The 14,998-nt window shown below is 39.8% G+C and overlaps 1 protein-coding gene across 2 annotated transcripts in view; it reads left to right on the top strand.

Annotated features, from left to right (window-relative positions):
* Positions 1-14,998, top strand: part of MARCHF6 (membrane associated ring-CH-type finger 6) — a 72,811-nt gene that overhangs the window by 54,316 nt on the left and 3,497 nt on the right. For both annotated transcript variants that reach the window (XM_024767202.1, XM_024767201.1), the window contains exons 20-25: positions 288-357; positions 3,648-3,829; positions 5,327-5,461; positions 10,760-10,849; positions 12,792-12,924; positions 13,907-14,042. In XM_024767202.1, coding sequence (XP_024622970.1) covers positions 288-357; positions 3,648-3,829; positions 5,327-5,461; positions 10,760-10,849; positions 12,792-12,924; positions 13,907-14,042 — 746 coding nt within the window. The remainder of the gene's footprint in view (positions 1-287; positions 358-3,647; positions 3,830-5,326; positions 5,462-10,759; positions 10,850-12,791; positions 12,925-13,906; positions 14,043-14,998) is intronic.

Below are 14,998 nucleotides of genomic sequence, written 5' to 3'. Positions count from 1 at the left end.
ATGTTTTATTTTGTGCTCTCTGATTCAAAATATATTCAAAATATATTGGTACTTGCTGATGTATCTGATTATATGAAAGTGGGCACAGTTTCCTTTCGGCCAAAATTATAGTTAATATTACCTAAAATGAAAATTTCCTTTTTATGTGAAATGGAAGGAATCCTGGAGATACAAATATAGGCAGATCGTTTTTACTGGGAGAATTGTGTTGATTCTTTGAGGAGTGTCATAAAATGCATTGAGCACAGATGAATTCTGTTTATGCACTGCTGTGTTTTGCCTTGCAGATATTTTTGTTGATTGTCTTCATGTGTATAACCTTACTGATCGCCAGCCTCATCTGCCTTACTCTACCAGGTATGAGGTTATCCTAGCTCTCCGCTAATGACATCATGAAAAGATGCTTTGTTTTAAAAGGGTATGTCTTGCTGACATGTGATCTTTCATCACATATAAACTTGAAGTAGTTATCCCCATTTTTATTGAATATGGGATACTGTTCTCTATAGGGCTCTACGTTTCATTGGACTCATTTGTATCGGAGCAGAGGGGGACAGAGTCAGTATACAATTTATGATTAATTTTTGGAAGTAAAGTACTTGTGGTCACTCATTTTATATAGACATTTTCTTATTGCAGTATGGGTTCTCAAAAAGTCATCTGTTGTCTGGGATTTGCTTCAAAGCGTTCTGGGGGTGGGGAAGTAGGCAAAACTATAGAAGATGTTAAGATTGGCTGTGAATTGATAATTTTTGAAACTGGGTGATTGAGTACAAAGTATTTTATTATAGGATTTTCTCTGCTTGGGTATACGTTGAAATTTTTCATGAACTTTTTTTTATAAAAATTTTTTTAGCATTTTAAAATAAAAATGTATGCATTAAAAAAAAGTCATCTGTGTGGCTTAAGTCATTTTTTTCAAGCCAGTGTTTTGATGTTAATTATGTTTGCCTTCATTATGTAATTATCTTTCCAGTCCACTGCATGCTATTGCTAGAGACCTTTATGAAGCCAGGCTATTTCCCTTTATCACCTGGTAATCATAAATACTAATCGCTAAATTTCAGCTAAACAGGGTTTCTTCATCTAACAAGTAAGAAGCTGTCGATGAATATAGTAGTCTGTCATCTTCTGCAGAGGTCAGGGGTAGATGGGGGGGGAGTCCAAAGCCAGTGACAATAGTTAGTGGTAGAGGAAGCCAGAAGATTCTGAATCATACTGATATGTGTTAGCCACTTAAATAATCAAGTGAAGATAATTTTCAGGTCTTATCAAGCCTGTACATGTTATTGAGTTAGTGTCTTGATTATAGCACTAACTCAGTATAACTTTATAAATCAAATTTGTATTAAATACTTGAGTTTTCCCATGAGGGCTAAGGCTGGGGAAGAGCAGCTAGTTAATTTCAAGTGAGGTTTCTTAAAAAAAAAAAGAATAGTTTCTAATTGGTAAGAGTTGTGATTCACCTTAAACTGGTAAAAATAAAGTTGTTTTGTTTTTCACTGTTTCTGCACAATGATTTTTGACCGTGAGAACTTTGCTCTTAAGTTCACTACTCAGACCTCAGCTGTTAAAAAGACAAAGTCTAGTTAACTGTTGGGTGCGGTGTAGTAAACATTGTTGAGAAAACTCAGTTTCTGAACTTTGGACAGCTTTACATTTGTGATTTTTATGTTCCATTTTCATGTTTTTATCAGAAATATTAAAAAGTCAACAAAAGAAGGAAACCTAGTTTTAGTGCTTGAATTTGGCAATACAGGTACATTAATTTCATTAAAGATTGTTAAGTAAATATTTCCCTGTTAATCCAGTCCCACCATCTAGTGGAAGGAATGCAGTTATGTTTAATCATAGAAATGCTTTTGTCATAGTACACGTTTAAGGTGGTGAGGATGCTGTTTTCCCCATAGGTTGTTTTCTTGTAGCTGCATTTTAGCTAATGTCAAGTTACTGCAAACTAGAAACTAGCCCTGACCTCTCAAAAACACTTTAGAACTATGTGAAGTATGGAATGAAAAGCAGCCTTTAAATTTTTTTTTTCTATTTTATTTTTGGCTGCGTTGCGTCTTCATTGTTATGCACAGGCTTTTCTCTGGTTGTGGCGAGGGGGAGCTACTCTTCGTTGCAGTGCGCAGGCTTCTCATTGTGGTGGCCTCTCTTGTTGCAGAGCACGGGTTCCAGTAGTTGTGGCACATGGGCTCTAGAGCACAGGCTCAGTAGTTGTGGTGCATGGGCTTCGTTGCTCCGTGGCATGTGGGATCTTCCCGGACCAGGGCTCGAACCTGTGTCCCCTGCATTGGCAGGCGGATTCCCAACCACCGCGCCACCAGGGAAGCCTTAAATTTTAAAAAACCAACCGAAAAAGAACAACAAAGAATCTTGGAGTAGAAATATGTATATATAGAATGCTAGACATTTTTACCGAATTATCAGTGGTATTTTTATATCTTTAACGTGCACGTGTGTTTGTTTCATGTAGATAAATACTTAACATGTATTTGTCTTCAAAAAATGAGTTATCTTCATATCCAAGCTGTCTGTGAGATTGCAAAGAAGTGTGTAACGTTATTGGCACTGTGGCTTGTAAACCTGACTGTTGGGGTGGTTTAGCTTGACTGGAGGCAGTGTGGGTCCGCGGTCAAGAGCATGAGCTCTGTCCTGTAGACAGGAGTTCACATTCAGTCTCCGCCCTTGTGTGACCTTGCTTGGGCAAGGTTCTGTTGCTGAGCCTCGGTTTCTTAGTCTTCAGAGTGGAGGCCATTGCTGCTTGCAGGGTTGTTGGGAGGATTAGTGAGAAAATGTATGGAACATGTTCAGCACAGCCACAAGCTCCTTTTAGACATTGAAAGGTAACAGGTAAGTACTGTATTAAGGAGAAAAAGACACTGGAAATGGGGTCTTCCTTTTTTCTCCAGCCTTATTAAGATAAGTAACCATGTAAAGAAAGTTACTATATAAATGATCTTGACTGATAGTTAGATTTTTGTGGGTACATTGTGGAGTTTATTTGTAATAACTCTTTGTGTGAGGCAGTCCCTTAGACAACTTTCACATGTTTCCTAATATTTAGATCTTAATTTTTTTCCTAAGAAAAGCTAGTGTGGTATTCTTTGTTAATGTGCCCACTTCTGATTAAAATAAGCTTAGTTTTCTATCTTAATGAATGACCCAATTGAAAGAAAGTTACTCTAAATTATTTGTAATGTTCCTAAATGTTAAAAGTATTGACAACACAAATAATAGAAAGTAAATTTTCCATTTTTGGCCTGTTATGTGCATAATGATTTCATTTGATAATACAGACAATAAAAATAACACCCCCCTCAAGTCGTTTCAGTCCCCAAAGAACAAGTAATTGGCCTGGCAAGTCAGAGTGCATGTCACAGGAGAGCTCATCCCCAGTGACTTACTGTGGTCTGGTTGTATCTTAGTCAAATCATTACATTCTTTTGAATTTGGGGGGTTTTGTTTTTATTTTGTTTGTTTGCTTTTAACAAAGACACTGATATATCAAAATGTGATGTCTTTTTAATAATGACTTAAAATGACTGAAACTTTTGAAAATACTAGTAGTACAACATTGACATCAAGATTAGAGTTCTCTTTACATGACTACATGTCTAATATATCAGCTTTTCTATTTTCAGTATTTGCTGGCCGTTGGTTAATGTCATTTTGGACGGGGACTGCCAAAATCCATGAGCTCTACACAGCTGCTTGTGGTCTCTATGTTTGTTGGCTAACCATCAGGGCGGTGACAGTGCTGGTGGCATGGATGCCACAGGGACGCAGAGTGATCTTCCAGAAGGTTAAGGAGTGGTCCCTTATGGTAGGTTTTCCTAATACAGACTGATCTTGTCTGACAGGAGTAGTGAATATTTTTCCAGTAATTTCTTTTAATCTTTTCACTTTTGTTTCTTCACTGTGTTGATAGAGTCAAGAGAGTTGATTTTTTTGAATTAGAAAGAGTGTTCCTTTAAGACAGTAGTTTTCTGGTTCATTCTGAGAAATATAGTCAGATGTATTTGAGGGTTAAAAGAAAATCATGCTATTAAATGATCTGGTAAGGCCCTTGAGTAATAAGATATTCTGTAGAATTTAAAATCAATTTGTTTAAGTAGAAATTTCCTTTAATGATATTTTTTCTAAAATCTGATTGAAAAAAGATTTTTTAATACATAAAATCTTGACTTCAGGATTAAGTCAGTGTTTTTCACATAAATGGGAAATTGTGTGGTAATTTACTGATTGATCATAATGTTGGCTATGACTGGTAAATATGTTTAGGTCACTGCTTTATGCCTTTTCATTTGTATAATCAACTCTGGTTTTGTATCTGAATTTATATCTTGATTTCACTGAAAGTTTAATAGCTGTTTAATGCTAGTGTTGAAAGAAAAACATAGGAGATTCATTGTATATTAAGAATGGAGGGAGTTGATTGCTGTGTAATCCATAAGATGAGACACTTACCTATATTTAAAATACAGAAACTAGCTAGTACCACTTTTCATTTGATATTCTTCCATATCATGTTGCCATGTGAAGAAGTAGGTACTGCCTCAATGCACACCATTTTTAATCTCTTGCTGTTGAAATGGATGTACTTACTGAGGCTACCTGAAGAAAAAGGGACATCAAGGCCACTTTAAAAATTGATTTCTTTGTCAGGATTTCATAGTGGCTCTTGCATGTTATCTCTTCTCTTTGTGTCTACTTTATTTTCATTTTGCCACTTTGTCCAAATTCTAGAGCTGTGTTAATAGAATAGCCCTGTGGCTAATGGCTACCATATTGCACAACACAGATACAGGACATTTCTGTCATCATAGTAAGTTCTGTTGGACTGTACTGTTCTCAGGGGAGCTAATTTGATCAACTTGGTAATTACCTTAACTGGGGTTATGCAGAGCCCTTCAACTATACCAGTCCATCTCAGGGGTCACAGGTCAGCCTGTGGGTGGACCACCACTGGATCAGGGGCCTGGGACAACCAGTAGCTTTTCATGGACAAACAAAAGCCTACTTCTGAGACTGAGATTGAGAAAAGCAGCAAAGCCACCTGATTAATATATGTAATAAAATGAATTTCCTATAATTTTGTAGCAATAATGCATAGTAATTTCATGTTTTTGTTATAGCTTGAGTTTTTATAGTTACACATTCAGATTTCATTTAAACATATAACATAAAATGTAAGTTGTTTAAGGTATATATTCGTTCTGTTAGGCATCAGGTCAAAGAAGAGTAAATATCCACATGAGATAAAGAGCTTGGCTTAAAAGTCATAGAGTCTCTAATAACAAGGCTTTTCATTCCCTGATAGATAATGAAGACCGTGATAGTTGCAGTGCTGCTGGCTGGAGTCGTCCCGCTTCTTCTGGGGCTTCTGTTTGAGCTGGTTATTGTTGCCCCCCTGAGGGTTCCTTTGGATCAGACTCCTCTTTTTTACCCATGGCAGGTAAGTGTGTGTCTTTTGCTCATGATATTTCTTTATGTATTTGGAATCAGAAAAATTCTTAATTGTTTAAAGTGATTTTAAGCAGTTTGTTTAGGAAGATTCCTTAATTTTTTCTATTGTAGGAACTCATAAAATCGATTAGATAATGCATTTTAGCTTTTGAAATATGCAGGTCATGCAACACCTTTAAAATACCTTACTTTATAGGTTTAAAATGTCACGATAGGCTTCACCAGTGTTTAAAGATACAAGCTAATGTGTTGAACTTTTCACTTTTAGTTAGGGTGAGATATCTTGCTCCTTTTGGCTTTGAGACTCGAAGTAATAACTTACCCTTTGGAAAAATTGCAGCATTTTTTCCCACAAAGTCACAGGCTTATTAAAAAGAGCATTCTGAGGGAACCTATGCAGGTCACAGCAAAGGCCTTAAAATGCTCACGGAAAAAGAAATTTAACTTTTCTGTCATACTTAGAGCCTGAAGTTAACGTCATAGACCTCAAGTTTTTAAGAGATGTTAGGGGAAAGAGCTAGGTATTGACTTCAGTCATTCAAAGGCTTTTCAGCCTTGTTTTAAAAATCTCCTTTTAGTAGATTATGGTGAATTTTTCAGAAATGAAAATTGTCCTCTACTTTCCAGATGAAGAACCCCCATAAACTTCATCTAACAGCAAATATTTACTTGAATGCTTTAATGTACATCCAAACCCTGTACTGTATAACTGAGATGGAAATGAGGCTAATGCAGGAACTTCTCGGGGACCTTAAAGGTTGGTGGGAAAGATGGTTACTGTGCTGTGATTGGGGCAAGCACAAGAAGCGCAGCATCGTGTGGGAGAGGCATCTACCCAACTTGGGGGCTTCAGGTGCGGTCTTCTGCAGTAGATAATGTCTAGGACAGCACGATAGAGTGCGGAGGAGTGGGTGAGAAAGGAAGAAGTGTATTCCAGGAGGGAGCGAGTGGGCAGACCTTGAAGTGAGACAGAGCATACGACATAGGGGACCTCCTCTCATCCGGTGTGCTCATAGATTAGAATCAGAGTGAAAGGGAGCAAGAAAGGGGAATCGTTAAGCATATATGACACCGTTCTGTAGGAGCTGCATTGCAGTGTAGTCTGATAGCATCAGTGATTGAAGTAAGGCTGTTTTTCACAGAATAATGCCAGCAATAAAGTTAGAAGAATTAACAATTAATTAGGAAAGTTACTGTTTTGCAATAATTAACAAAATAATTGATTCTGAGGATTGTCAATGGATTCTGAACCTATCAGGTGAAAGTCGATGTTCTTTAGCTACTGTGCTGCAATAGCAAGTTACCTTGCAGCTCCAGCTTCCTGGCATAAAACAACCATTTATTTTGTCCACAGAATCTGTGGATCAGATATTAAGACAGGGTATACTGGCTTGTGTCTGTTTCATGTTATCTGGAGTCTCATCTGGGAAGGCTCAGTGGCTGAGTGTGATCTGACAGCCTTATTAGCTGGCATCATTTGGAGACGTCATCACTCATGTGTGAGAGTTGGTGCTGGTTATTGGTTGCACCGTATCTGGGCTATTGGCTGGAGCCCCTGGATGTACTTGAGCTTTTTTACAGCTTGGTAGCCTCAAGGCACTTGGGCTTCTTACAAACAAGGCAGACCTGCATCACGTTTTATGACCTCTTCTCAGAAGTCCTGCAGCGTTGCTCTTCACTACATTCTGCTGGGTATGAGCAAGTCACAGGCTGGCCTGGATTTAAGGGAAGGGGATATATACCCCTACCACGCCACGGGAGAAGGATTTGCAGTCATGTTTTGATGCCACTACAGTGCAGAAGTGGTTGTTTGCATGGTGACAAAGTGTCACCTTATAGATTACTTGCTACCTCAGAGGGAAACACAACTTTATAGGGGAGGGGTCAGGCAGATGCTACCGTAACCCAAGAGATCACTGCACATGTGGCAAACAGATGGTATACGCCTCCTGAGGTTGTGCAGTACACGGCACTGAAAATGAGCAAAACAGCCCCTGGGGGCCAGGAGTTAGGCCTCCTGCTGAATGTGAACAATTGACAGAACAGCAGCATCACACAAGGCCACTCCGTGACCGTGATGGATCAAGACAGACTCAGGACCCCTCCATAATCGTGTCTGAACGCAGGCAAGACATGAGTATTGTTCAAACCACAAAAATGCCCCAACATGCCAGTACCCTGGCTGACATGATTGGCTGCCCCTTTGTTTGCTACTACAGTTTGATTAGCCTCAGCCTGTCCCTTCTTCTGGATAAGATTTATTAAGATACCCAATTATAGATTACCTGTACTTTCTGCTTAGCATCTGGAATAGAGCAAAGCCCTGCTTCCTGAAATCCTCCCCAAATCACCTCACACAAACCAGGAAACTGTAATAAGCCTTTTCTAACACTCTTACTAAGGGCTCCAACTTCCCCATACTGTGTGTTCTCCCTCACTGCGTTGAGTAGTGATGCAGCTTGTTCACTTATGCCTGTGTTCCTGGTGGTCTTGACAGTGCCCGACATTGTGACCTTGGAGAATTATTTGAAATTATTCAATTTTAAGAATGCTTATATGTTATGACTCATCACTTTTCAGAATATCCTGCAAAGAAACATTTACATGTGTGCAGGAGACATGAACAGGATTGTTCTGCTATTATATAATTTTTTACCATGTCAAAAAAATTAGAAGCAACCCAGATGTCCATCAATAGAGAATGACTAAATAAAATGTGATATATCTTTGCTTTTGAATCCAGTGCCGCAGTTAAAAAGAAGGAAGTAGAGCTGTGTGTTTCTTTGCTTGTTTGTATTTTTGTTTTGCTATATGTTTTGATATAGATAGCTCTCAGACGTGTTTTTTTTTTTTTTTTGCGGTACGCGGGCCTCTCACTGCTGTGGCCTCTCCCGTTGCAGAGCACAGGCTCCGGACGCACAGGCTCAGCGGCCATGGCTCACGGGCCCAGCTGCTCTGTGGCATGTGGGATCTTCCCGGACCGGGGCACGAACCCGTGTCCCCTGCATCAGCAGGCAGACTCTCAACCACTGCGCCACGAGGGGAGCCCTCACGTGTTTTTGAGTAGGGGAAAAACACAAGTTGCAAACAGAGTGTGCAGCATGGTATCCTTAATATTCTGGATAAAATCCCAAAGTTTGAGAGAACAGCTTGCTTTTTGTCCATCCCTGACTCTAAGCTGCTTGCCTTTCCTGCGTCAAGTGACTACAGACCTATGGGAGGCTGGACTCTTAATTCTAGCAGAGGAGCTAGTGTGGTATGTCTTTTTTTGTGGGAAAGGACTGGAAAGCAGTGGATCTTGAAAGAGCTGGAACCTCAGTGATCTGTGGACCTCCTCAGGTGAACATTAACCTCACTTGGGTGCCTTCTGGACTCCCAAAGGCCAAAAGAAAGCTGAGTTGGTGGTTGAATCTTCCCTGCTTGTGAGCCTGGAAGGATAGAGAAAAAGCAAGGAGGACTTCTCCAGGTTCTTATTTGGGAATTGTTGGCTTGCTATCCCAGAGGTCTAACAGGCTAAAGATCCTTTTGCAGCCCTTAAAGATATTCTCAATCCGAGCCTCTGAACTACATTGAGTCAACAGAGAAAAATAACACATGTTTTATGTAAGGGGGGCCCAGCAGCCACAGAAAGGAAGGCCAGGCAGAGCCATCAGAACATATGCCCGGTGATGGAGAACTGCTTGCAGAGCCATGAGCATCCAAATAGAATAAAAAAAACACAGGGGTATTTGGGCATGCACACACAATAGCAGCCATAAAACAGAGTGAAATCGTCATGATGTTACATAGCATGGATTTCAAACAAATTCAGTAAATGAATTAAAGATGTGGCTAGTCAGATTGGAGGCCTGGAAGACTGATGCAGAGCAAAACTGAAGAAAAGGAAATTGAGGGGAGAGGAAGAGTCTTGGAGGATACATCCAGGAGACTTAATATAGCCATAATAAGGGTTCTACAATGCAAAAATGTGACGCAACATTGAAACAAAAATAGGAGACAGCATTGAAACAAAAATAGACATTTTTAACTGAATTGAAGAAAGAACTGATCTGTAGGTTGAAGGACCTCATCAGGTTTGGTGAAAAGAAAATTGATGAGAAAAACACATATTTGGGCACATCTTGGTAAAATTTCTGAATTAAATCACAAGCTTCAAAAAAAAAGCATACTGGCAGTGGACTTTGCAGCACTGAAACCATAAGGTAGAAGGGCATTTAGAGACCATTGAGATAAAAGGGACAAAACCCAACCTTCCTATACCTAGAAAAAATGTCATTCACCCATTCGTCTGTCAGGATGAAGAGTGATATTTGAGGTTATTCAAGAATTCAGTGCATGCATCAGCCTCCCACCCTATTTGAAGATGTTTTGGAAGACCAACCAACCAAACCAGAAAATCGGAACAGAACAGTATGAGCAAAATCCATATAAAACTGATACACATATTTCCTGTGGGACATACATGTATAGACATAGATCGGTGCATAAGGAAACAAACGTGGAAGGTACATACCAAATGTTAGCAGTGGTTATTGCTGGGGAGGGATCAGGATTTGGGCTGGTGGTCACAGAGGACTCCAGCCTTCTCTGGAAAGGTTTCAGTTTAATGTAAGAATAGATTTAAATGTTACTTGATACTTTTAAAACATACATGTATATATATATTTTTAAGATAAACAGAACAGGTTATGAAGGACGTTGTGTGCTGTGTTCAGGATTGTAAGCACGGAGGTCTTCTTAAATGATCTGACTTGCACTTTAAGAGATCACTTGGGCAGTGGGAGTGGTGATCCCTTTGGCTGCCTGGTGGATAGTGAGGTGGGCAGGCCAGAGGCACAGCAGGGAGCTTGGCGTGACTGGGGAGGTCCTAGTAACAGCTCAGCAGAACTGCGAGCGCACCCGGCTGGAAGTGCTCTGAGCCTTCAGGAGCCCAACCGGAAAAACAGCCCAAGGATGGTTTGCTGAAATAAAATCAGGACACTGTTTTATTTATTTGCTTGTTCAGATCTCCATTAAACACTTTTCTTAGTTCTCTTGGGAAAATAATGTTTTTTTTTTTTTTTTTTTTTTTTTTTTAAGACACAAGAATGAGTTTTGATAGAAACATTGAACTTGAGCTGTTGGGGGAAAAATTCCCTGGATTTTCCAGCGTATTTATTCTTCTGTGAAATTGTTACTAATCCAACAGAATTTTTGTTTTGAAGTTAATAATGCAAGAAATAGCCTCTGTGCTGGGTTTATTGCTAAAAACAAACAAAAATCTGTTAAATGATTTTTATTATCCTAGGATTGGGCACTTGGAGTCCTGCATGCCAAAATCATTGCAGCTATAACATTGATGGGTCCTCAGTGGTGGCTGAAAACTGTAATTGAGCAGGTAAGCAAGTTCGGCTTATGGGACTCTTATTTTCCACGTTCCCACTTTTCTAAGTTTTATACATTTTCTTTAATGAGCATATGTAACTTTTTTTTTTTTTTAAGGAGAAAGGCAGTTTACTCTTACACCATGAATTTTTATCAACTACTCTTAACACTTCCCTTATCTGAAAGTTAACCAGTAGCGTAAAGTGCCTAGAACCCTGACTAAAGTAAAGGCAAAATTTAGCATATGTGCTTTTTTTTAGAGCAGGAGTTCTGATGAAGGCTTGGTAGTCAGTTTTGTAAGCCTGTAGTAAGGAAAAGAGGTTATTGTTCAAGGCAATAAATAAAGAAAATGGCAGGAAAAAAATAGATTTAAAAAAGCAGAGCTCTTTGAGAATATTTTAGCTACGTAACACCTAAGACAGTTTTGTGTTATGGAGCTATCGTATAATTTGGTCATTGAGGTGATCACCTTGAAAAAAATAGATCGTACTTCTGTACTTTGATAATAAGGCTAGGAAGTAGGATAATTCATTTTAGGAAGATTTCTTCCAAAGTAACCAACATAGTAGATTTTGGTACTTATTTCTTTTAAGTTTTAGTTACCTAAAGAATGGACTTACGGACAACCCTTTTGTCCTTAGGGCAGCATCAAATTAATAAGGTGTTACGGTTTTGTAGCACTGAAGGTATACCTCCTTTTGATGTATAGGAAATACAGTAGTTCTCAGCCCAGTATGCACAAGAAACTCACCCAACAATTTCTGTACCTGGAGATTTGTGAGGGTGGGGAGAGCCAGGGAGTTGGTGTGTGTTTGCATGCATCTCTCAAGTGCGGGCTGATTCTGAAGTGAGATGGATTGCGGGCTGCGTGGCAACATGTCCATTCACGATAGGAGTACAGACCAGTCTACTCTAGAGTTTCCAGATGAGACTCTGACCCTTGTGGAGAATAAGCATGAAGTTACACCTGGGGGCTGTGAAACACTGTTGATCTCTATAATATTTTGCTCTCTGATGCATTCTTTCTCATACACGTGTCTAAGTTTAAGTAAAATGATTGAGAAACACCGGGATGCCTTGCTGCATTAATTTAAATGCATTTGAGTTAAAAGGATTTTGGTGGGCCAGAGGGGACCTGTGGAGCAGTAAGCCTGTTGTCATTCACCTTGAAATGCTCTGGCCCACTTCCGAGGGACCTGGGGATTGGAGTTGCACCACACTGTGTGACTGTGGGCCAGGAGAGGTTGAAGTGCTGGGGGAAGAACACAAACAACGCTCTGCTCTTTTTTCCCCTTCTGTATACCATCTTTATTTTCCATTATTCCCAAGATTTCCCCACTGCCATCCATTCTTTCCTCTGCAGTACTATCCTGTAGAACTTTCTAGATGAGATGAAATATTTTAGAAATTCTTGAATTAAAAAAAAATTCACTGTAGAATTCTTTCATACTAAATTGTTCCATAAAATACCTTGCGATTTGTTGAAATTTGATGTATACAGGCTTTTTAGAAACATGCTTCCTGTTTATAATGTTTTCTTATACTCAGATAAAATGAATGAAATCTTGAGTAGTAACACAGGTCACTCTTACACAAATTATGTATGAAGTTACTTCAAGTTGTGTAGTCTTCAACTAATATTGTTGGATGCCATCTGGTATCGTATAGTACAAGGCTAGTGTAATTATTATTCTAGATTAACATCTTATTATTTTATCTCTTAGCAGAGTTAACTGCAAAGTGTAAGGAAGTAAATGCATTTCTTTAAAAACTTATGGACACCATACTTATGTTTGTGTTCCAGAATTTGCCTTGACTTCTGAAAAAATAACAAGTTTGAATCTTTTGGGCTGGTAGATCCAGCTCCCTGTGCTTGAATTCAGCAGAGATTGCTCTGTTAACCTGGAGGAATTTGTCTTGTATCCTTATTCTCATTTTTTACCCCTATGTTTCAGGTTTACGCAAATGGCATCCGGAACATTGACCTTCAGTATATCATTCGGAAACTGGCAGCGCCAGTGATCTCTGTGCTCTTGCTTTCCCTGTGTGTACCTTATGTCATCGCGTCCGGCGTCGTTCCTTTACTTGGTGGGTAATGCTGGCTGAGGGCTTCAGAGAGCACCTTTATTCACATCATTACATTCTTGTCACTTATGGTATCAAAGGTTGCCTGGCTCCAAATGCTTTATTGTAAATATAAATCCAGCTAAAACAGTGATTTTAAAAGACTGTTTTTCTTAGATTTCACTGGTTAGGGCAAGATGAGGATCATAAAACGCTTTGGTACAGTTTATTCCCTAGGCAGGTGAGAAAGTATTGACATTTTAAAAATGTCCTTCAGCGTAAAAGAAAAACCAAAGAGGAGATGCTAATTTGTGACACTTTAACATCTAGATATTATCAGCTATGTACTGAAGAATCCTCACACGACCTTAAAGCCAGCAATATGTTCAGAATTATAAGCACCAAGTTTTCCCCTCCAGAACTTTTGCTTCTGTTGAATTCCCTCTGTCAGTTACTAGCATTATCATCCAACAAGGTGTATAAGTCAGAAACCTTGAAGGTCATCCGTGTCACCTGAGGCTCTCTGCTCTTCATACTCAGCTGGTTTCCAAGTGCCTCTGATCTGACCTCTGGAACCCATTCTCTCATCTTTGGAGCCCTTACCTGCAGCTCACGTTGAGATGAACATCAGCTCTCACCTTAAGCTCAACCTCTCAGCAGCCTCTCATCTGGTTGCCTTGTTTTGAACTCTCCATCGCTAATTCATTCTCCACACTGCGGCCACGATGACCTTTCAGAAGCATAAATCTCGTTCATACCTTTTTGGTGAACATCCTTTTGTTGGTTCCTCTGTGCCTTTAGAACACAGTCCAGCTCCTCGGGGTAGTTCACGAGGCTCCTCCTCTAGCTGGGGCTGGCTCCAGCTTGACGGCACTCCTTGCCTCACTCCATTTCATGCAGGATGAGTTTCAGTTAAGCGCCCCTCCCCTCTTCTTAGGAAAAGGACATACTTTCATTTCACTGTCAGCCTTTATACACTTCGAGTTTTTCTTTTTTGGTTTTCCAGGTGTTACTGCGGAAATGCAAAATTTGGTCCACCGGCGGATTTATCCATTTTTACTGATGGTCGTGGTGTTGATGGGAATCTTGTCCTTCCAGGTCCGCCAGTTTAAGCGCCTTTATGAACATATTAAAAATGACAAGTAAGTCTAGACTTCATTTGTCTAGCTGCTTTTTGTTAAGATGTCTCATTTCTTAATTATTGTGTCTATTGTGATAAATCACAGGAGGGAAAAGTGCTCAGATTCTGGACGTATTTTGAGGTAGAATTGACAGGATTTGCTAACAGATTGGATGTAGAATGTGAAAAAGGGGGCTATCAGGACTTGGTTGGGTCAAGCAACTGGAAATACGGAGTTGTCATCTACGGAGATGAAAAAGACTGGGAGAAACCGGTTTGGGGAGGAAGAGTTCTTAATGTCCATTTGAAATAATTTTCAGTCTGTTTTCAAATGTTTTGGTCTGACAATATATTAAATAGTTTTAGATAAAAATAAGAAGCCTGCTTTAGGAATTAGCAGTGCCTGCCTAAGCCCTTCTTGCAGCCAAGGGCCATTGGGTTACTCTGACCATTGCTGAGAGAAGCTGTGAGGTTACTGCAGAAGCGTTGTGGTGCCCTCTGTTTTGAGGAAACTCTGCGACCTGACCTCTGAGAAATTGAGAACAGCCAAGGAAAACACCTTCTGGGGTAGCAGCCATTTGACCCTCCATGTCCTAATGGAAGGCTGAGTCCTCTTCTGCTTTAATGGCGCCTCACAGAGGAAGTAAGTTTGTAACTACCCATCCTGGTTTGCCCGGGAGAGTCCCAGTTTACACAGGCTGCCTGCGTGTCATTACTAACAGCGCCCCCTTTTACTCGTGAGTGCCGGCTTTGGGCGACAGATTATATGGTCACCTCGTTTACTCTGAGGGCTCTTTAAGAGTAATATGTTTAATGAAATTTAGAGAGTGTTCAGGGCTTCTCCAAAGCACTTACTGATGGTAATAAACACTAGAACACTTAGGCAGGCTGAGTATTAAGTTCTGTCAACCACGAAAGAATGGGGAGGGGCTTTCAGCGATGAAAGCCCTTTTTCCTCACTTCACTTATTTTGGCGGC

The sequence above is a fragment of the Neophocaena asiaeorientalis genome, unplaced genomic scaffold (assembly GCF_003031525.2).
Source record: "Neophocaena asiaeorientalis asiaeorientalis breed wild unplaced genomic scaffold, Neophocaena_asiaeorientalis_V1.1 scaffold112, whole genome shotgun sequence".
NCBI classification, from domain to species: domain Eukaryota; kingdom Metazoa; phylum Chordata; class Mammalia; order Artiodactyla; family Phocoenidae; genus Neophocaena; species Neophocaena asiaeorientalis.
Note: the sequence above shows the minus strand (reverse complement) of the source record. Positions and strands in the feature narration are given on the sequence as shown.